This window comes from Oncorhynchus kisutch, unplaced genomic scaffold, assembly GCF_002021735.2.
Source record: "Oncorhynchus kisutch isolate 150728-3 unplaced genomic scaffold, Okis_V2 Okis01b-Okis20b_hom, whole genome shotgun sequence".
Lineage (NCBI taxonomy): Eukaryota > Metazoa > Chordata > Actinopteri > Salmoniformes > Salmonidae > Oncorhynchus > Oncorhynchus kisutch.
This window is the reverse complement of record NW_022261978.1, coordinates 5,170,989-5,193,488: the sequence shown is the minus strand read 5'-3', so window position 1 is coordinate 5,193,488 and position 22,500 is coordinate 5,170,989. Positions and strand designations below refer to the sequence as shown.

Sequence of the window (22,500 nt, the reverse complement as noted above, 5' to 3'; positions counted from 1 at the left end):
GAGGAACCAGGCTCTGAGGGGCGGCCAGGCGTTTTCTGGTGGAGATTATAAACCTAGAGAGGAACCAGGCTCTGAGGGGCGGCCAGGCGTTTTCTGGTGGAGATTATAAACCTAGAGAGGAACCAGGCTCTGAGGGGCGGCCAGGCGTTTTCTGGTGGAGATTATAAACCTAGAGAGGAACCAGGCTCTGAGGGGCGGCCAGGCGTTTTCTGGTGGAGATTATAAACCTAGAGAGGAACCAGGCTCTGAGGGGCGGCCAGGCGTTTTCTGGTGGAGATTATAAACCTAGAGAGGAACCAGGCTCTGAGGGGCGGCCAGGCGTTTTCTGGTGGAGATTATAAGAGAACATGGCCATTAAAGCCAGATTGTTCTTCAAGATGTTCAAACGTTCATAGATGACCAGCAGGGTCCAATAATAATCACAGTGGTTGTAGAGGGTGCAACAGGTCAGTACCTCAGGAGTAAATGTCAGTTGGCTTTTTATAGCCGAGCATTCAGAGGTCGAGGCAACAGGTGCGGTAACAGGTTAGAGTTTCCTAGCCGCAGGCAGAACAGTTGAAACTGGAGCAGCAGCACGACAAGGTGGACTGGGGACAGCCAGGAGACATCAGGCCAGGTAGTCCTGAGGCATGGTCCTAGGGCTCAGGTCCTCCGGGAGGGAAGGGAGAGAGGGAAAGAGAGAGAATTAGAGGGAGCATAATTAAATTCACACAGGACACCAGATAAGACAGGAGAATTACACCAGATTTAAAAGACTGACCCTAGTCCCCCTGCACATAGACTATTGCAGCATAGATACTGGAGACTGAGACAGGAGTGGGTTGGGGGACACTTTTGACCAATCACTGGAGGTAGAATTGAATCATCACCACATATCTAGGATTGGATTATTCAACCCACCAATCATAAACTGAACCTCTTCTATTGTGATGATTTTGCTGTCTTGCTGTGTCATGCCCATGCCTTGTTCTGTCGTACTGTCAGTCTCGTCCCCGTCGTCCAGTTAACAAACAAGGCTGTCTCCTTGACGACGAGAACACACAAGAGAACAGAGACACCTGGGAGGAAGACTGGCAGGAAAGGTGAGAGAGAGAGAGAGAGAGAGAGAGAGAGAGAGAGAGAGAGAGAGAGAGAGAGAGAGAGAGAGAGAGAGAGAGAGAGAGAGAGAGAGAGAGAGAGCAGGAGAGTGAGAGAGAGAGAGTGAGAGAGGGCAGGAGAGTGAGAGAGAAGAGTATGAATGAGAGACAGGAAGAGAGAGGGTGGTGAGTGAGAGAGGGGTGGGGGAGTGAGAGAGGGGTGAGGGAGTGAGAGAGGGGTGAGGGAGTGAGAGAGAGAAAGAGAGAGAGAGGGTGAGTGAATGAGTGAGTGAGTCAGAGACAGAGAGTGATGGAACCAAAATGTGTCTTCGTCCATATGTGTGTATCAGTGCTGTCTCAGGCCCCGTGGCAGACCCAGAGCTCCAGGAGGAGGAGGGGGGAGACTCAGGTATGTGTGACCCAGAGGAGATGGACCTCCTGGGGGAGATCTTTGACACACTGAGTGCCCGGAGCTCCCATGACCGCGGCCTGCTCTACGGGACACGAAGTCTAGACCTGTTTGGACCTGATACTACTGACTACATCAGACAGGTGAGGACAGCACGTGACAGGACACACACACGGAAACAGCACACTGACACACACAGACACACACACGGAAACATCCCAGATAGCTCATCTCCTCACCCTTGTGTGTCAACAGAGGGGCCTGGCCACTCCCAGTCAGGAAAGTCTAGGTGTGTCCATCGGTGGGAGTGGCAGTCTGCACAGCTGGAACCAGGAGGATGGGCTACATTACATGGGGGAGGGGCCAGAACAGACCGATGATTCTGATGGGCTAGGAGAGGGACAGGCGTTGTCAGAGGAAGCATCACAAACACCTCAAGGGAGAAGAGAGGATGGGGGGAGAGAGAAGGAGTGGAGAGAGGAGGGAAGGAGAGAGGAGGGAAAGAGAGAGGAGGAGATGGAAAAGGGGTTGGTGGAGGCAGAGGAGCTTAAAGAGAGGAAAGAGGTGGGGATGGAGAGATGGAATGTTCTGAGGCAAGGAGGGCAGGATGATCAACAGATGGAGGAGAGGAAGAGGGATGAAGACATCACTATGGAGCTAGAGATTCAGTCTGAATGTGTGGGTGAGAATGGGAAGGGGAGAGAAGTGGAGGGAGAGAAAGAGAGAGAGAAGATGCAGAATGACAGAGGTAAAGACCAACAAGAAGAGGAGAACCAGGGGCAGGGGCAGGAGAGAGGCCCCAAGACACCAGGAGAATTACCCAGGAACAGAGGCCCAAGGCCGGGTGCGGAGTCTAGGGCCAGGGCAGTGGAGGACTACCAGGGAGAAGGGGACAGACTCACCCCCAAAACCACTGCTTTTCCTGGGCCTGAGAACGGCACAGCAACCCATGCTTCTAAACAACCCCTGGGTCAGCTAGAAAGAGAAGAAAAGGGGGAGGAAATAGAGGTGGGACCCACACCCCTTTCTCCCAGTGTGCTATCTGCTGTAGCACTGTTCCAGTCACCGGCCTCCGTGCAAACCCTCCATGGGAAGGCCCAGACCAGGGGCTCGCCTAAACCCAGTAAGCCCAGCAACACTCCTCAGACCTGGGACACTATACAGAAGAGCTGCCCTCAGGAACCCAACAACACCCAGGTCTCACCGAATGACAGAGCTGGACCTGGCATAGCCACCCCTGTCCTGACTACGCCTATAAATAACCAATCAGAACCAGGGGGGAACACCACAGCGCAGGAAGACCCGCCCCCTGTCAAGGTGTCTGAGCTGAAGAAGAGATTTGAAGCTTGATGACTGGTGCAGGACTGTTTGAGTGGCGCAAAGCTCAGCCAATGATTTTGCAGTTTTCAAAGACTGAGGGACTTAATGAGTCAGAGAAGAAATGGGGATGGGAAGTGAAACTCAGGAACTTGAGGCGCTCTGAATGTTGCAAGTAGAAATAGAATGAATAGAATTGACACAATCCCATATTCTAACCGACAGACAGTAATTCCAGTTCTACACCATACACTTCTATCTGAACATTCTGTAACGTTCTTATACAGGTCTATGATGTAATGCATAAGGCCAGAAGTTTCCCCCCAGGGTGTATTCACTTGGACGGAACCGAACGGGGAGGGACCTTTCTGAATATTTCCAATAGAAACTCTCAATTTCGTTGGAAAATATTTTCAGTTTGGATTAAACGGTTACCATTGCAAAACGTTTTGATAGAGCGCTAAACATTTAGCTACACTGTGCGACTACTGAATATCAGTTGTGGAAAAAGTACCCAATTGTCATACTTGAGTAGAAGTAAAGATACCTTAATAGAAAATGACTTTAATAGAAAATGACTTTAATAGAAAATGAAAATCACCCAGTAAAATACAACTTGAGTAAAAGTCTAAAAGTATTTATTTTTTAAATATTCTTAAGTATTAAAAGTAAATGTAATTGAATTTTTTTTACTTAAGCATTAAAAGTACAAATAATTTAAAATTCCTTATGTTAAGCAAACCAGACGGCACCATTTTCTGTTTATAATAATAATATATATTTACAGATACCAGGGGAACTCAGACATCATTTACAAACGAAGCATTTGTGTTTAGTGAGTCGGCAAGATCAGGTAGTAGGGATGAACAAGGACGTACTCTTGATAAGTGCGTGAAATGGACCATTTTCCTGTCAGAATGTAACAAGTACGTTTGGGTATCAGGGAAAATGTATGGAGTAAAAAGTACATTATTTTCATAAAGAATGTAGTGAAGTAAAAGTTGTCAAAAATAGTAAAGTAATGTTTTGATACCAAAAAAAAAAAAAGTACTTGAACGTATTTTTACTTAAGTACTTCACACCCCAGTTGAATAACCCACTGATCATGTCACATGACATTCAGGAACCAGTTCTGTCCAATCCCTCTGACTGATGTCACTGGTTGTTTTGTCCTTAGATGACCAGCAGGTGGAGCTTGTGGAACATGAACAAATTAACTCAATGCACTGAATACACACTTGAAGATATTTTATTTTATTTTTTTAAACTAAATTCAATATTTTTCTCCTGGATGATATTAAATGCACTGAATAAATGGAAGTTTTATACTTTTTGAGAGGAGTTTTATTGTTTTCACATGGATAATATCATCAGAAGGACATTAGAAATCATTCATAGTGTCTTACCATTCTTCTCTTCATTTTCAAGATATAAAACACACACACACACACACACACACACACACACACACACACACACACACACACACACACACACACACACACACACACACACACTAATGCTTTATACACGGGATACACTTCAATCATAGTTTGTTCACATGTAACAGTATAACTGCCATAATAAAGAGACATTTTGCATATAGAGGCACTTTTAAAATTCCCTTTTCTCTGTATGATCAACAACTAGTCCACCTACAGGTAAACATGTCAACAACTAGTCCACCTACAGGTAAACATGTCAACAACTAGTCCACCTACAGGTAAACATGTCAACAACTAGTCCACCTAAAGGTAAACATGTCAACAACTAGTCCACCTAAAGGTAAACATGTCAACAACTAGTCCACCTAAAGGTAAACATGTCAACAACTAGTCCACCTACAGGTAAACAACACACCCCTGACAGGGCATTCAGCATTCACCGGTTGACACACTGATGTCAACATCAGCACATTTGGAGAAACTGGAGAGAACATGACACATCCACCAGGCATGTTCAGGCATATTTAACAAGACACTTCATCTACAGATAACTTCACACAACACATAACTACTAATAACCCATTCTGGCTTCATGTACAGGGTAGAGGAGAGTGAGGTAATGGTAGTGAGAGAGAGGGAGGAAAAGAGAGTTTGTGTGTGTGTAGCGACCAGGCTAGAGTGCGGGTATCAGATGAGTCTCTCCTCCTTGGGCAGGGGCAGGCCTGGTCTCTCAGCCCCCCGTGGTCCTGTCTGTTTGCTCTCTTCCGCACTGGGCCGATACATTCCCTCCATCCTTCTCTTCTTCCTGATCACACAGCCCATCAGGACCAGGGCCAGGCACAGCAGTAGGGCCAGGCCTGGGACTAACACAGACCACAACCCCCACGACGGCCTTGGTAACGACAACACCATTTTCATGACGACGGGCCCTGAGTCAGAGAGAGAGAGGAGGGGGATGAGAGAGAGAAGCAGGTACACAGGCAGACAGATACACAGACCGTAGGCAGACAGATACACAGACCGTAGGCAGACAGATACACAGACCGTAGGCAGACAGATACACAGACCGTAGGCAGACAGATACACAGACCGTAGGCAGACAGATGTCTCACTCACCTGAGGGTTAGAGGTGACACTGCTGGACTCTGCTCTCACATCTGGACCAATGGGGACACAGCAGGCAGACTGACAGTGAGGGGTGCCTGTCTCTAGAGAGAGAGTGTTGGAAAGCATCCATGAGCCAGGCCAAATCACTGAATTCAGCCCCTTTGAGGCAGTTTATCTGTCTGTCCAAGTCTACGGAACACATCAGCATAGAAACTATGGCTGTGTTCGATCCAAACCGCAATGTATCATGGGTAAATTCTGACCGACTCTACAAATAATATTGAGTAGTTATTTGTGATCCAAGGTGATTTGTAGATTGCAGCCGACTGTCGAGACTGACCAATGTCAAACGTGTCCAGAGACAGTCTGAAACAGTGTCTCTAAACCAGGTCCAGATACAGTCTGAAACAGTGTCTCTCAACCTGGTCCAGATACAGTCTGAAACAGTCTCTCAACCAGGTCCAGATACAGTCTGAAACAGTGTCTCTCAACCTGGTCCAGATACAGTCTGAAACAGTGTCTCTCAACCTGGTCCAGATACAGTCTGAAACAGTGTCTCTCAACCTGGTCCAGATACAGTCTGAAACAGTGTCTCTCAACCTGGTCCAGATACAGTCTGAAACAGTGTCTCTCAACCTGGTCCAGATACAGTCTGAAACAGTGTCTCTCAACCTGGTCCAGATACAGTCTGAAACAGTGTCTCTCAACCTGGTCCAGATACAGTCTGAAACAGTGTCTCTCAACCTGGTCCAGATACAGTCTGAAACAGTGTCTCTCAACCTGGTCCAGATACAGTCTGAAACAGTGTCTCTCAACCTGGTCCAGATACAGTCTGAAACAGTGTCTCTCAACCTGATCCAGATACAGTCTGAAAGTGTCTCTCAACCTGGTCCAGATACAGTCTGAAACAGTGTCTCTCAACCTGGTCCAGATACAGTATGAAACAGTGTCTCTCAACCTGGTCCAGATACAGTCTGAAACAGTGTCTCTCAACCTGGTCCAGATACAGTATGAAACAGTGTCTCTCAACCTGGTCCAGATACAGTCTGAAACAGTATCTCTAAAATGTGTCCAGATACAGTCTGAAACAGTGTCTCTCAACCTGGTCCAGATACAGTCTGAAACAGTGTCTCTCTAAAATGTGTCCAGAGACAGTCTAAAACAGTGTCTCTCTCACCCTATTCCTTTTACACTTGATGACTATTGACCAGGGCTCATAGTCCACGAGATAAGGGTCAGTGTGTATATAATAGGGTGTGGACCCAGGTCAACGGTAGTAGACTACAAATAATAATACGGGTGCCATGTGGGACACATGCAAAGTCAGAGATGAAACAGCACAAACCCAGGGTTGGAGAGTCTGAGCATTCCTAGCGGTGAGATCGTTAATGATATACTCTGGGTAAACAATAGTACACGGATCAACACTACACTGAAACCACGAGTTGCACAACATACAGGAAACTCAACGTATTTACTTTACTGTCCAAACAACCATTCCTAAACAACCACCGTGTGACTTGAATCCGAATACATTTGAATATTGAAGCGCTCATATTATCAAGTTGAAGCAACTAATAAACGCTCGGACTAGACCCATTTAAAAAACGACCGATTTTTGATGCTTTATTTTAAAATCTGCTCAAATTGCAAATTACCATTCCATTGTGCCTGTCAAAGTAACTATTATAACTAAACAAATATTTGAATTCAGAGCGAAACCCAGCCACATACACACGTCATTTCAAAGCGCCGATAGAAGGAATATCTGCCCAGCTGTTGGAATGCGACCGAGCCTGCTACACCTGTTTTCAGGTCCATCAATTCTAACGCGTTGCTGTTACAAAGAAATAAAACCAACCCAAAACGGTCTAAACACGGCTTTCAGCATTCGAAGCCTGTCAAGCTAAGGTTCCACTGCTAAAACTAGCCTCGGCCTACTTTAACTACTTGTCAATAACACCTCTGCCGACACTATCAAGTCTGCACTACTATACGGACCTATCAAACAACACAGGCGATTGTTTAATTTAGGTGTTTTCCATGGACTTACCTGTTGATTACAATGAGCTATTTTCCGAAGTCAAGGGGCGGTATGAAACAGTAGTCCTCTTGCTGTAGACTAACGATGTCCTAGGGCTACTTAGGAGATTTCTCGACGATCTTTAAAACTCCATTCACACGGTGCCAGCCCCGTAACTTCTCTACCCCGCTCACCATAGCGTACCTGTCCATATGCAGATGAGGACAGTTGTCACATGTACCGCAAGAGCCAATCAGTACCTAGAACTACTACCAAATGATCGCCTGTCTCTGTTTCACTCGCTCATACACACACACCGTTATGGAGATTTTAAAAAACAGGCCTTCTGTAGTCTACATCTTTAGCAAATAGTGTAAAACAGTGTCAAGGGGCTCTGATTAAAACTAGTGCATTGTCTAAGTAATAGGGCGTTGACTAAAGGTAGACACCGTCTGTGAGTTCTATGCAGTTGCATAACTCATTGTAGCCTAATACAGAGCTATGGACTGGAGAGGAGTTTTAACATTTAGTATTCGGAATACGCTCTGTTAGAAACTGACCAGTCAATTCTGTACACAGTGACTGTCTGCCTATTCAGCTGTGTGTATTGTTATGAACCAGGCAGGGAGTGCGGCTCGGACAGTCTATTTTCTGGCCCCAAGCCCAGCGCGCCATCGATTGTGCAACAAAAGTCTGCTCAAGTGGCAGAGTCGATATCAGCATTTATAAACCAGGGTTGCTACAATATACACACAGATACAGACAGGGGGAGAACGGCTCGGCTGAAACAGAGCAAATGGATCCGTATCAGACACCTGGAAACCATGTATTTGATACCATTCCACTTATGCCTCTCCAGCCATTACCACCAGCCCGTTCTCCCCGATTAAGGTGCCACCAACCCCCTGTGACACACACATACACACACACAATATGGTCTTTATTTAAGTCACAATCCTGAGTTTGTGTTTCAGCAGAGTGCAACATCATCAGCAAATAGACATTAATCACATGGAAAGTTTATCTCTCCTCAACTCATTGTTTAGTTATTTTGTTAATTGTGCATCGTTTATGCTGCTACTACTGGAGGCCTACATTCTGCAAAATCTTAATCTGAACTATTCCCTCCCGTCACTAGATGACAGCGTATAGTTTCATGTTCAACCATCCTCAGTTCTACAGCCGGAAGAGAGAAGAAGAAACGCTGCTGGATTTCGTGACGTTACGAGGACCATTTCCGAACACACTGGCGGGAGTGTGAATGTTATCCTCTAGCTACAAAATAACCGAGAACTACAAACAAAACACCTGCCAAAGCAAGCTTTTGTTTCATTTATTTTGAAAACGAATCTAGCGCCAAGCAGGTGTTATATTGCAAGCAATTGAAATTAACTAAGTTTGCAGGAGAGAAGACGGTAACAACCATCAGAAGACACCACACACGTATCTTTAGTCAAAGAGACTGAATTGTTTAACGTTGGCTAGTTTATTATTTTCCGTCCTGCCTTTATCTGCAACGTTAAGGGAGATAAACGAGATAAATTCGATTCATTTTCAGATTATTAATCTACTACCCATTCAAGACTACTGAAAACAAATGGCTAAAGTTCAAGTGTTGAATGTCGCTGTGTTGGACAACCCAAGTCCTTTTGGGAATCCGTTTCAGTTCGAGATTACGTTCGAGTGCATGGAGGATTTACCGGAGGGTGAGTGGTAACGTTATTCAGTTGCTAACTTCTTTTTTTGGTCAAATCTAGCAAACGTATGTAGATAACTAACTATAGTATTATTGTGTAATTATAATGTAGTTAACCGTTGCCTTTTAGGTGCGACAACAGTTTGCTTAAATGTATCTTTCAATTAACTTTACACGTATATGTTTATAGCTAACTACTTAGATCAATTCAAATATGTTGGTATTGTTTGAGTAAATTAGCTATTTGTGTTGACACTGCATCAGAATTTGGCGCCCGCGCGTATTGTTCACGTTTCCGGTGCTTCTCTGACGTCTGGGTGGCCTCGAGCCGATTGGTGCGTTAAGGGATTACATTGTCAGACCGTGGAACTATTTACGAATAAATTGCGGGAAAAGCGTATCTCTTGTCCTAGGTTATTTTTTATAGCCGACAAATAGCTATTTCCACTAATGAGAAGAAACCTATCCTTCCCGCATTAAAGTGGAGGTGGTGGGACCACACATAATGAGTGGTTGTTTCTGAAATAGCAGCCTATTCTCTTTATATAGTGAGCTTTATGGGACCTGGTCAAAAATAGTGCACTAGTGAATAGATGGGTTTTAAAGTAAAGGAAGTGACCCGGGCTCGGAACATTGTGTGACCCCCGGCTCGGAACATTGTGTGACCCCCGGCTCGGAACATTGTGTGACCCTGATCGGAACATTGTGTGACCCGGGCTCGGAACGTTGTGTGACCCCGGCTCGGAACGTTGTGTGACCCCCGGCTCGGAACGTTGTGTGACCCCGTCTCGGAACATTGTGTGACCCGGGCTCGGAACGTTGTGTGACCCCCGGCTCGAGAACATTGGGTCCTTTTCTTCCCAGCAACACCTTTAGGTCTCCCTTCCAGATAATCTCCTGGATGATTAGACTGTTGGGGCTTTTAAAGCCTTCAGACTCCTCATTTCTGGCTGATCTACCCTTCCTCCAACACTTTGTTGATTTGATGATATGGTTATTTACATATATATATTATACACTTAATTTGATGCATTTTTGTATAATGAAAAGCATTTAACCATTTAATTAAATATATTATTATTAGACTTACTTACGGGCCATTTCCCAGCAACACCTTTAGGTCTCCCATTTAACCATTTAATTAAATATATTATTATTTGACTTAACTTACGGGCCATTTCCCAGCAACACCTTTAGGTCTCCCATTTAACCATTTCCCAGCAACACCTTTAGGTCTCCCATTTAATTAAGGCCATTTCCCAGCAACACCTTTAGGTCTCCTATTTAACCATTTCCCAGCAACACCTTTAGGTCTCGCCTTTAACCATTTAATTAAATATATTATTATTAGACTTAACTTACGGGCCATTTCCCAGCAACACCTTTAGGTCTCCCATTTAACCATTTAATTAAATATATTATTATTAGACTTAACTTACGGGCCATTTCCCAGCAACACCTTTAGGTCTCCCATTTAACCATTTAATTAAATATATTATTATTAGACTTAACTTACGGGCCATTTCCCAGCCACACCTTTAGGTCTCCCATTTAACCATTTAATTAAATATATTATTATTAGACTTAACTTACGGGCCATTTCCCAGCCACACCTTTAGGTCTCCCATTTAACCATTTAATTAAATATATTATTATTAGACTTAACTTACGGGCCATTTCCCAGCAATGCAGTTAAAAAGGAAGAACAATTTCCCCAAAAAGGAAATAGTAGCACAATGTAAATATAACAAGACAGGACTGTACAGTAGGAGTATCGGTACCGAGTCAATGTACAGGGTCACAAGGTCATTTAGCTCATATGTACATGTAGGTAGGGGTAAAAGTGACAAAGCAATTAGAATAGATAATAAACAGTGTGTGTGTATTGGAGTGTCAGTGTAGCATGTGTGTTGGTAGAGTCCATTGAGTGTGCATAGAGCCTTTGCTAGAGTCTCAGTTTCCATTAAAAAGGGGGTGAATGTAAATATTCAGGGTAGCCATGTGATTAACTGTTCAGCAGTCTTATGGCTCAGGGGTAAAAGCTGTTAAGGTGCATTTTGGATCTAGACTTGGCGCTCTGGCACCACTTGCCGTGCGGTAGCAGAGAGAACTGGGTGGTTGGAGTCTTTGACAATTTTTAGGGCCTTCCTCTGCAGGACCTAGTGCCTAGTGGTTAGAGCGTTGGGCTAGTAACAGAAAGGTTGCAAGTTCAAATCCCTGAGCTGACAAGGTACAAATCTGTCGTTCTCCCCTGACTTGCCTAGTTAAATAAAGGTGAAATGAATAAATAGAGGCCCTGGATCGCAGTGAATTCGGCCCCAGTGATGTACTGCACCATACGCACCACCCTCTGGAGGGGCTTGCGGTCGGATGCCAAGCAGCTGCCGTACCAAGCGGAGACGCAGCCAGTCAAGATGCTCTCAATGGTGCAGCTGTAGAACATTTAGAGTATCTGAGGGCCCATGCCAAATCTCTTCAGCGTCCTAGGGGGGAAGTGGCTTTGTCGTGCCCTCTTCACAACTGTGTTGGTATGTTTGGACCATGATCAGTCCTTACTGATGTGGACACAGAGGAATTTGAAGCGTTTCCTATAGTGCACAATCATCTCCTTTGTCTTGCTGACGTTGAGGGAGATGTTGTTGTCCTGGCACCACACTGCCAGGTCTTTAACCTCCTCCCTATAGGTCGTCTCGTCGTTGGTGTCAGGCCACCGTCGTGTCGCTGGGAAACTTAATGATGGTGTTGGGAGTCGTGTAAGGTCATGGGTGAACAGGGAGTACAGGAGGGGACTGAGCACGCACCCCTGAGGGGCCCCCGTGTTGAGGATCAGCGTGACAAATGTGTTGTTACCTACCCTCACCACCTGGGGGCGGGCCCGTCAGGAAGTCCAGGATCCAGTTGCAGAGGGAGATGTTTAGTCCCAGGGTCCTTAGCTTAGTGATGAGCTTTGAGGGCACTATGTTGTTGAACACTGAGCTGTAGTCAATGAATAGCATTCTCACATAGGTGTTCCTTTTGTCCAGGTGGGAAAGGGGAATGTAGAGTGTGATTGAGATTGTGTCATCTGTGGATCTGTTGGGGCGGTATGCGAATTGGAGTAGGTCCAGGGTGTCTGGCATGATGGTGTTGATATGAGCCATGACCAGTTTTTTTTAAAGCACTTCATGGCTATAGATGTGAGTGCTACGGGGCGGTAGTCATTTATGCAGGTTACCTTAGTCCCTGTTCCCTAGAACACTATGGTGGTCTGCTTGAAACATGTATTACAGACTGGGTCAGGGAAGTTAATCTATGTGTGTGTGTGTGTGTTTGTTTAGACCTGGAGTGGAAGATCATCTATGTGGGCTCAGCAGAGAGTGAGGAGTATGATCAGACTCTGGACTCAGTTCTGGTCGGACCGGTACCAGCAGGCAGACACATGTTCGTGTTCCAGGTGAGAGACACACTGAGTGACTGACACACACACACACCCCTCCCTCTATCTCTTTCTTCTCCTCCCACATCTCCTTCCTCTCATCAGATCATCTCTCTATGTTCCTACCTTCTTCCCTCTCTCCTCCCTTTCTTCTTCTCATCACCCCATCTCTCTCTCTCTCTCCTCCCTTTCTCCTTCTCATCACCCCATCTCTCTCTCTCTCTCTCCTCCCTTTCTCCTTCTCATCACCCCATCTCTCTCTCTCTCTCCTCCAGGCGGATGCCCCCAACACCGGGCTGATTCCTGAGAGTGATGCTGTGGGGGTAACCGTGGCGCTCATCACCTGCACCTACAACGGACAGGAGTTCATCCGTATCGGTTACTATGTCAACAATGAATACACTGACCCAGAGCTCCGAGAGAACCCACCAATCAAACCAGACTACACACAGGTAACGCACACTGATACACACACACACACCAGACTATACACAGGTAACTCACACTGACACACACACCAGACTACACACAGGTAACTCACACTGATACACACACACACACCAGACTACACACAGGTAACTCACACTGATACACACACACCAGACTACACACAGGTAACTCACACTGATACACACACACACACCAGACTACACACAGGTAACTCACACTGATAAACACACACCAGACTACACACAGGTAACTCACACTGATACACACACAGGTAACTCACACTGATACACACACACCAGACTACACACAGGTAATACACACTGATACACACACACACACCAGACTACACACAGGTAACTCACACTGATACACACACACACCAGACTACACACAGGTAACTCACACTGATACACACACACCAGACTACACACAGGTAACTCACACTGATACACACACACCAGACTACACACAGATAATACACACACACACCAGACTATACACAGGTTATACACACACCAGACTACACACAGGTAACTCACACTGATACACACACACCAGACTACACACAGGTAACTCACACTGATACACACACACCAGACTACACACAGATAATACACACACACACCAGACTATACACAGGTTATACACACACCAGACTATACACAGGTTATACACACGATGATACACACCAGACTATACACAGGTTATACACACGATGATACACACACCAGGCTATACACAGGTTATACACACGATGATACACACACCAGGCTACACACTGATACACACACCAGACTATACACAGGTAATACACACTGATACACACACACACCAGACTATACACAGGTTATACACACACCAGACTATACACAGGTTATACACACGATGATACACACCAGACTATACACAGGTTATACACACGATGATACACACACCAGACTATACACAGGTTATACACACACCAGACTATACACAGGTTATACACGCGATGACACACACACCAGGCTATACACAGGTTATACACACGATGATACACACACCAGACTATACACAGGTTATACACACGATGATACACACACCAGGCTATACACAGGTTATACACACGATGACACACACACCAGACTATACACAGGTTATACACACGATGATACACACACCAGACTACATACAGGTAACTCACACTGATACACACAGGTAACTCACACTGATACACACAGGTAACTCACACTGATACACACAGGTAACTCACACTGATACACACACACCAGACTACACACAGGTAACTCACACTGATACACACATACTAGACTACACACAGGTAACTCACACTGATACACACACACCAGACTACACACAGGTAACTCACACTGATACACACACACACCAGACTACACACAGGTAACTCACACTGATACACACACACACCAGACTACACACAGGTAATACACACTGATACACACACCTCAGACTACACACTGATACACACACACCAGACTACACACAGGTAACTCACACTGATACAACACACACACACCAGACTATACACAGGTAATACACACTGATACACACACACACACATACAGCAGACTATACACAGGTTATACACACGATGATACACACACCAGACTATACACAGGTTATACACACGATGATACACACACCAGACTATACACAGGTTATACACACGATGATACACACACCAGACTATACACAGGTTATACACACACCAGACTATACACAGGTTATACACACGATGACACACACACCAGGCTATACACAGGTTATACACACGATGATACACACACCAGACTATACACAGGTTATACACACGATGATACACACACCAGACTATACACAGGTTATACACACGATGATACACACACCAGACTATACACAGGTTATACACACGATGATACACACACCAGACTATACACAGGTTATACACACGATGATACACACACCAGACTATACACAGGTTATACACACACCAGACTATACACAGGTTATACACACGATGATACACACACCAGACTATACACAGGTTAAACACACACCAGACTATACACAGGTAACTCACACTGATACACACAGGTAACTCACACTGATACACACAGGTAACTCACACTGATACACACACACCAGACTACACACAGGTAACTCACACTGATACACACATACTAGACTACACACAGGTAACTCACACTGATACACACACACCAGACTACACACAGGTAACTCACACTGATACACACACACCAGACTACACACAGGTAACTCACACTGATACACACCAGACTACACACAGGTAACTCACACTGATACACACACACCAGACTACATACAGGTAACTCACACTGATACACACACACACCAGACTACACACAGGTAACTCACACTGATACACACACACACCAGACTACACACAGGTAATACACACTGATACACACACATCAGACTACACACTGATACACACACACCAGACTACACACAGGTAACTCACACTGATACAACACACACACACATACAGCAGACTATACACAGGTTATACACACGATGATACACACACCAGACTATACACAGGTTATACACACGATGATACACACACCAGACTATACACAGGTTATACACACGATGATACACACACCAGACTATACACAGGTTATACACACGATGATACACACACCAGACTATACACAGGTTATACACACGATGATACACACACCAGACTATACACAGGTTATACACACACCAGACTATACACAGGTTATACACACGATGACACACACACCAGGCTATACACAGGTTATACACACGATGATACACACACCAGACTATACACAGGTTATACACACGATGATACACACACCAGACTATACACAGGTTATACACACGATGATACACACACCAGACTATACACAGGTTATACACACGATGACACACACACCAGACTATACACAGGTTATACACACGATGATACACACACCAGACAATATACAGGTTATACACACACCAGACTATACACAGGTTATACACACGATGATACACACACCAGACTATACACAGGTTATACACACGATGATACACACACCAGACTATACACAGGTTATACACATGATGATACACACACCAGACTATACACAGGTTATACACACGATGATACACACACCAGACTATACACAGGTTATACACACGATGATACACACACCAGACTATACACAGGTTATACACACACCAGACTATACACAGGTTATACACACAATGATACACACACCAGACTATACACAGGTTATACACACACCAGACTATACACAGGTTATACACACGATGACACACACACCAGGCTATACACAGGTTATACACACGATGATACACACACCAGACTATACACAGGTTATACACACGATGATACACACACCAGACTATACACAGGTTATACACAGGTTATACACACACCAGACTATACACAGGTTATACACACACCAGACTATACACAGGTTATACACACGATGACACACACACCAGGCTATACACAGGTTATACACACGATGATACACACACCAGACTATACACAGGTTATACACACGATGACACACACACCAGACTATACACAGGTTATACACACGATGACACACACACCAGACTATACACAGGTTATACACACGATGATACACACACCAAAAAATCACAAAACATGAAAAATCATCGTGATGCAAAACAGGAATTGATTGTTGTAAAGGAATCGACTTCTTGTGAAGGATTCTCACCACAGTTTGAAATCTGAAGTTGACTATTTGGACTCCCAGCCTTAATTCTGAACCATAACCCTCCCCTCCTCCTCCCCCTCCAGCTGCAGAGGAACATCCTGGCCTCTAACCCCCGTGTGACCCGGTTCCATATCAACTGGGACGGCTGTTCAGACAAGATGGAGGACAGTGAGAACGTAGACCCCTCCCCCAACAGCAGCAGTAGCAGCAGCATGGTGCCCTCCTCCTGTTTAGCTGGCAAGGCGTTACCTGTAGGACTGCTGTCTGGTAACTCGATGGACTGTCTGTAGAACACAGCCACCCCTCCAGCATTGCCTTGCCACGTTCTACTCCAGCAGTCGCCAGCAGTCTTTGGCAGGAAGGTTGAGTCACTTATTATAAACCAGCTGTACTGTAGGGTGTACGGTCTCTCTCCTTCACACAGCAACACCTCCCTCTGTCTCCACTGGCACTGGCACCCTATTCCCTCCATAATGCACTACCTTTGTGAACAGGGCCCTCTGCTCCAATGTAGTGCACTACCTTTGTAAACAGGGCCCTCTGCTCCAATGTAGTGCACTACCTTTGTAAACAGGGCCCTCCGCTCCAATGTAGTGCACTACCTTTGTAAACAGGTCCCTCTGCTCCAATGTAGTGCACTATCACAGAACAGGGTGCCATGTCAGACTCCTGATCCAAACAGTCCTGTTGTGTGTCTTCTTGTTTTAAAACCTAACTTCACACCTGGACTGGTTTCCATAGCAACACAGCTAAAGCTCAGGCCCTGCTTCAATACTGTAGAAATGCGTCCCTGTTTCCTTGAGGTGAGCAGGGTACCTGGAAGTGATTTGTATCGGTGGAAACAAGGTGACCACACTATTACTTTACCTGTCCAACCAATCCCCGATCTGGGATTACTTCCACCTGTCCAACCAATCCCCGATCTGGGATTACTTCCACCTGTCCAACCAATCCCCGATCTGGGATTACTTCCACCTGTCCAACCAATCCCCGATCTGGGATTACTTCCACCTGTCCAACCAATCCCTGATCTGCGATTACTACCACCTGTCCAACCAATCCCTGATCTGGGATTACTTCCACCTGTCCAACCAATCCCTGATCTGCGATTACTACCACCTGTCCAACCAATCCCTGATCTGGGATTACTTCCACCTGTCCAACCAATCCCTGATCTGGGATTACTTCCACCTGTCCAACCAATCCCTGATCTGCGATTACTTCCAGGAAGGTAGGCCTCTAGAGGGAGACTGAGTTGTCTCTAGGAAAAAGCCTCACCCTACAGGGTGATTCCAGGACTGTTCAGGCCTCAATTCAGGAAGTACTCTGTAACTCCTTCAAATCAAGGCTTTTCAATGAAGAAAATGTAGAATTGGATGTAGAATTTAAAAGGACTTGATCCCGAACCTGGTCTGTGTCAAAAATGTCAGTCTGTTCCCTACATAGTGCACTACTTTTGACTAGACTTGTCCGGGGCCCATAGGGCTGTTGTCAAAAGTAGGGCACTATGTAGGGGCTAGGGTGCCATATGGGAGGGAACATGTGTTGTAGTTGGGGGAGGGGTTTGTTTATGTCAGTCATGTGACTGTTGTTACTTTACTGTATATACCTTTGATTCATTAGCACTTAAGAGATGTCGTGGGTTTTTTGTATTTTGTTTTGCATTGTAATATTTGTAACAATGAAAATAATAATAAACATTTGTTGTTTTTAAAAGGTGTGTGAGTGTGTGGGGTGTGTGTGTGTGGTGTGTGTGAGTGTGTGTGTGTGTGTGTGTGGTGTGTGTGTAGTGAGTGGTGTGTGAGTGTGTGGTGTGTGTGTGTGTGTGTGTGTGTGTGTGTGTGTGTGTGTGGTGTGTGGGTGTGTAGTGAGTGTAGTGTCAATGCTGTGTTATGTTTTCAACTGGAGAGGTTACATCACTGAGAAGGTGAGTGTGGAGAGAAGCAGAGGGGAGATGAGAAGGGGGGGTGAGGGGTGGAGAAGGGGGGGTGAGGGGAGGGGTGGAGAAGGGGGGGTGAGGGGAGGGGTGGAGAAGGGAGGGTGAGGGGTGGAGAAGGGGGGGTGAGGGGTGGAGAAGGGAGGCTTGCTAGAAGCTGTGAGCCTGACTGCTGTTTCATTCATAAAAGGCAGCAGGAGGAACAGCTTCTCCACCATGTTCACTATGAGACCGTGCCTCGTGTTGCTAAGCAACTGCATCGGAGGGGGGTGGGGGCTCTGCTCATTCTTATCCCTCTTGAATGAACCAATCAGATCATCATCCCTCTACACCCCCTCCATTCCTCCATCCCAATGTGTTCAGTGATCCTGTCTCTCTTCTCCCTCTGCACTGATTTTAGAACAAATGGTGGATAAAACCACTGTGGTGGATATTAAGATTAGTACATTGTGTTCTTCTCATACCTGTCCAGTACCTTCACCATAGTGCTGAGGAAGGCGAGAGGAGACGTCTGTATGCTGGTCCATCTGTTTGCAACCGCTAAAGTTGACCCCGTTTTAAGTTCAACTGTGTCCTTGACAGGGATGTGCTTGCATATATTTCCTATATTCCCAAATATATGTAGGACCACCGATATCCTCTAAAATAATCTATTGGTCCTCGCTATAAACCATGATTTATTAAATCAAATCAAATGTATTTATATAGCCCTTCGTACATCAGCTGATATCTCAACGTGCTGTACAGAAACCCAGCCTAAAACCCCAAACAGCAAGCAATGCAGGTGTAGAAGCACACGTTATTAGCGTGTGGAGTCAACGTTGATACTGTTACTACAATGTAACAGAAACAGTGGAACAACCCTAGAGATTAAATAGAATGATCACTATCGGAAGAAACTGTTTCAAATATCTTTATCGTTACAGTTGATTTGATTAGTTACATTTTATTGTAAATATATCTCGAGCCAGGGCACGTTTCCTCGTGCGTCGTTCGTTACACAAACAAACTGGATTTGGAAGTCCTGCCGTAGCGCGTTACATTCATTCTGAGCAACATTCCTAAAAATAGCCCTTGCTGCTTGACGTCACTCGGCCAATCACGGATTAGTTGGGAGGGCGGGGGCAACGCGAGGCCATTCCGTCAGACGGCCAATGGTATTTCGCCGAACAGGGCCCGTTCCGTTAGCTCCGCCCACAAGCCTATAGCACCGATTCAATCAGAATACCGCGAAAGGAGCGAATGTGGGCGTGTACATCTTCCAGTAGGAAAATAATCAGCAACGTCACTCACTGGTTTTTGCATGTCAAAAGGGCGGAATCTTGGTTTTGTTGACGGACGGTAATGATCCAATCTGAGCACTTTACTAGTTTGACATACTGACAGGTGGCCAATCAGTGTCCTTCACTCCGTTATCAGTCGGGCTGGATTCAGCCAATGGGCTCTATGGATGGGCCTCGATAGTCTGTCGGCTGTAGTCGGTCACTCGGCTTGCTTCACACCGAAAGCTACAGTAGGCTATGTTGATTCTGGTGTTTTCCCGACCTCATTGGGTTCGGTAAAACGACATCCTCGGAGCCGGGTTCGGGAAAGGGGACTAGGTATCCGGCTCGGAGAGTGGCCACCTTGCACGGTGCGAAAACGGGGTATTTGTGCTGGGAAGAGGCGTGGGGCCTCGATCGGCGGGGGCTGCACGGAGGGACAGGCGTACCGACCGAGTCGGGCTGGATGCGCTGGACTCGGCCCGGAGCGCTGCGGTTCCAGCAAAGCACCATACCACAGCCCCAGACAGAAAGACGGAGACACGGACGTCGCTGTCTCCATTCCGGACTATAACACCATTTATTATTGTTATAACGGTTCTATACTGTAGAGGAGATCAGGTGAGCTCACTGACAGTCTAGACTGCAGCTGTCAAGCTATTTCAGTCCGGACCGACTGGTTTTGGGAGAACGAACGGACCGACTGCTGGACTCAGCTTGGACCGGGTCCTGGAGAGTCCAGGGCGGGTTGTGGAGCTCGGATCGCCCGCTGACGGCCTGCCATCATGGGCAACGTGCCCACGGCCAAGAAGGGGAGCGAGATGGAGAGTGGTGGGTGTCATTACGGTGTCGCTCAGAATGATCAGTCTACCTGTCTGTTCACTTCTCTTTTAACGGTCTCTCTGAGGGGACACAGTGCACCCCTGAAGTGTTTAGGGTATAGGCTACTCAGGATATCCACTATTCTATGCATGCTTAAAATTGTGTAATACAAAAAAATCGATCAATCATCACATTTATTTTATAAAGTCTTTTTAACATCAGCAGTGGTCACTGGCCTACTCATCTATTGGCCTACACTGGCCTACTCATCTATTGGCCTACACTGGCCTACTCATCTATTGGCCCTACACTGGCCTACTCATCTATTGGCCTACACTGGCCTACTCATCTATTGGCCTACACTGGCCTACTCATCTATTGGCCTACACTGGCCTACTCATCTATTGGCCTACACTGGCCTACTCATGTATTGGCCTACACTGGCCTACTCATCTATTGGCCTACACTGGCCTACTCATCTATTGGCCTACACTGGCCTACTCATCTATTGGCCTACACTGGCCTACTCATCTATTGGCCTACACTGGCCTACTCATCTATTGGCCTACACTGGTCTACTCATCTATTGGCCTACACTGGCCTACTCATCTATTGGCCTACACTGGCCTACACTGGCCTACTCATCTATTGGCCTACACTGGCCTACTCATCTATTGGCCTACACTGGCCTACTCATCTATTGGCCTACACTGGCCTACTCATCTATTGGCCTACACTGGCCTACTCATCTATTGGCCTACACTGGCCTACTCATCTATTGGCCTACACTGGCCTACTCATCTATTGGCCTACACTGGCCTACTCATCTATTGGCCTACACTGGCCTACTCATCTATTGGCCTACACTGGCCTACTCATCTATTGGCCTACACTGGCCTACTCATCTATTAGCCTACACTGGCCTACTCATCTATTGGCCTACACTGGCCTACTCATCTATTGGCCTACACGGGCCTACTCATCTATTGGCCTACACTGGCCTACTCATCTATTGGCCTACACTGGCCTACTCATCTATTGGCCTACACGGGCCTACTCATCTATTGGCCTACACGGGCCTACTCATCTATTGGCCTACACTGGCCTACTCATCTATTGGCCTACACTGGCCTACTCATCTATTGGCCTACACTGGCCTACTCATCTATTGGCCTACACTGGCCTACTCATCTATTGGCCTACACTGGCCTACTCATCTATTGGCCCTACACTGGCCTACTCATCTATTGGCCTACACTGGCCTACTCATCTATTGGCCTACACTGGCCTACTCATCTATTGGCCTACACTGGCCTACTCATCTATTGGCCCTACACTGGCCTACTCATCTATTGGCCTACACTGGCCTACTCATCTATTGGCCTACACTGGCCTACTCATCTATTGGCCTACACTGGCCTACTCATCTATTGGCCTACACTGGTCTACTCATCTATTGGCCTACACTGGCCTACTCATCTATTGGCCTACACTGGCCTACTCATCTATTGGCCTACACTGGCCTACTCATCTATTGGCCTACACTGGCCTACTCATCTATTGGCCTACACTGGCCTACTCATCTATTGGCCTACACTGGCCTACTCATCTATTGGCCTACACTGGCCTACTCATCTATTGGCCTACACTGGCCTATTCATCTAATACTTTGTAGCTTACTTCCATATAGCCACATTTGAGCATTCTAGAACATTACAGTTCTAGAACATTACAGTTTTAGAACATTACAGTTTTAGAACATTACAGTTTTAGAACAT

General features: G+C 46.0%; 3 protein-coding genes and 1 long non-coding RNA gene across 6 annotated transcripts in view; 3 read left to right on the top strand and 1 right to left on the bottom strand.

Moving 5' to 3' along the window:
- The window catches only part of dennd1c (DENN domain containing 1C), a 34,517-nt gene extending 30,381 nt beyond the window's left edge, over nt 1-4,136 (top strand). For both annotated transcript variants that reach the window (XM_031811128.1, XM_031811129.1), the window contains 3 exons: nt 985-1,082; nt 1,427-1,628; nt 1,741-4,136. In XM_031811128.1, the coding sequence (XP_031666988.1) occupies nt 985-1,082; nt 1,427-1,628; nt 1,741-2,835 (1,395 nt within the window). In that variant the 3' untranslated portion in view covers nt 2,836-4,136. The remainder of the gene's footprint in view (nt 1-984; nt 1,083-1,426; nt 1,629-1,740) is intronic.
- Nucleotides 4,036-7,637, bottom strand: LOC116358871 (uncharacterized). 2 transcript variants are annotated; one of them, XR_004206498.1, is made up of 4 exons: nt 7,408-7,637; nt 5,364-5,455; nt 4,644-5,176; nt 4,036-4,612 (listed from the first exon to the last, which is right to left on the bottom strand). It is a non-coding gene; the product is annotated as an uncharacterized LOC116358871 (long non-coding RNA). The 2 variants fall into 2 exon arrangements; XR_004206497.1 differs by having other exon boundaries at nt 4,036-5,176; nt 7,408-7,630.
- A 911-nt stretch (nt 7,638-8,548) lies between these two features.
- On the top strand, nt 8,549-18,418 carry LOC109877428 (histone chaperone asf1b-B-like). The gene is made up of 4 exons (XM_031811130.1): nt 8,549-9,083; nt 12,391-12,506; nt 12,764-12,940; nt 16,786-18,418. Exons 1-4 carry the CDS (start codon nt 8,975-8,977, stop codon nt 16,990-16,992), a joined length of 609 nt encoding a protein of 202 aa, XP_031666990.1. The 5' UTR covers nt 8,549-8,974; the 3' UTR covers nt 16,993-18,418.
- Nucleotides 18,419-20,078: 1,660 nt separating this feature from the next.
- Nucleotides 20,079-22,500, top strand: part of LOC109886804 (cAMP-dependent protein kinase catalytic subunit alpha) — a 39,309-nt gene continuing 36,887 nt past the window's right edge. Inside the window, exon 1 of the mRNA XM_031811327.1 lies at nt 20,079-20,731. Coding sequence (XP_031667187.1) covers nt 20,686-20,731 — 46 coding nt within the window. The 5' untranslated portion in view covers nt 20,079-20,685. The remainder of the gene's footprint in view (nt 20,732-22,500) is intronic.

Coding starts and splice junctions, on each gene's coding strand:
- LOC109877428 (XM_031811130.1), top strand. CDS start 8,975: ATGGCTAAAGTTCAAGTGTTGAATGTCGCTGTGTTGGACAACCCAAGT. Junction 12,507..12,763: donor GACACATGTTCGTGTTCCAG/GTGAGAGACACA, acceptor TCTCTCCTCCAG/GCGGATGCCCCCAACACCGG. Junction 12,941..16,785: donor TCAAACCAGACTACACACAG/GTAACGCACACT, acceptor CTCCCCCTCCAG/CTGCAGAGGAACATCCTGGC.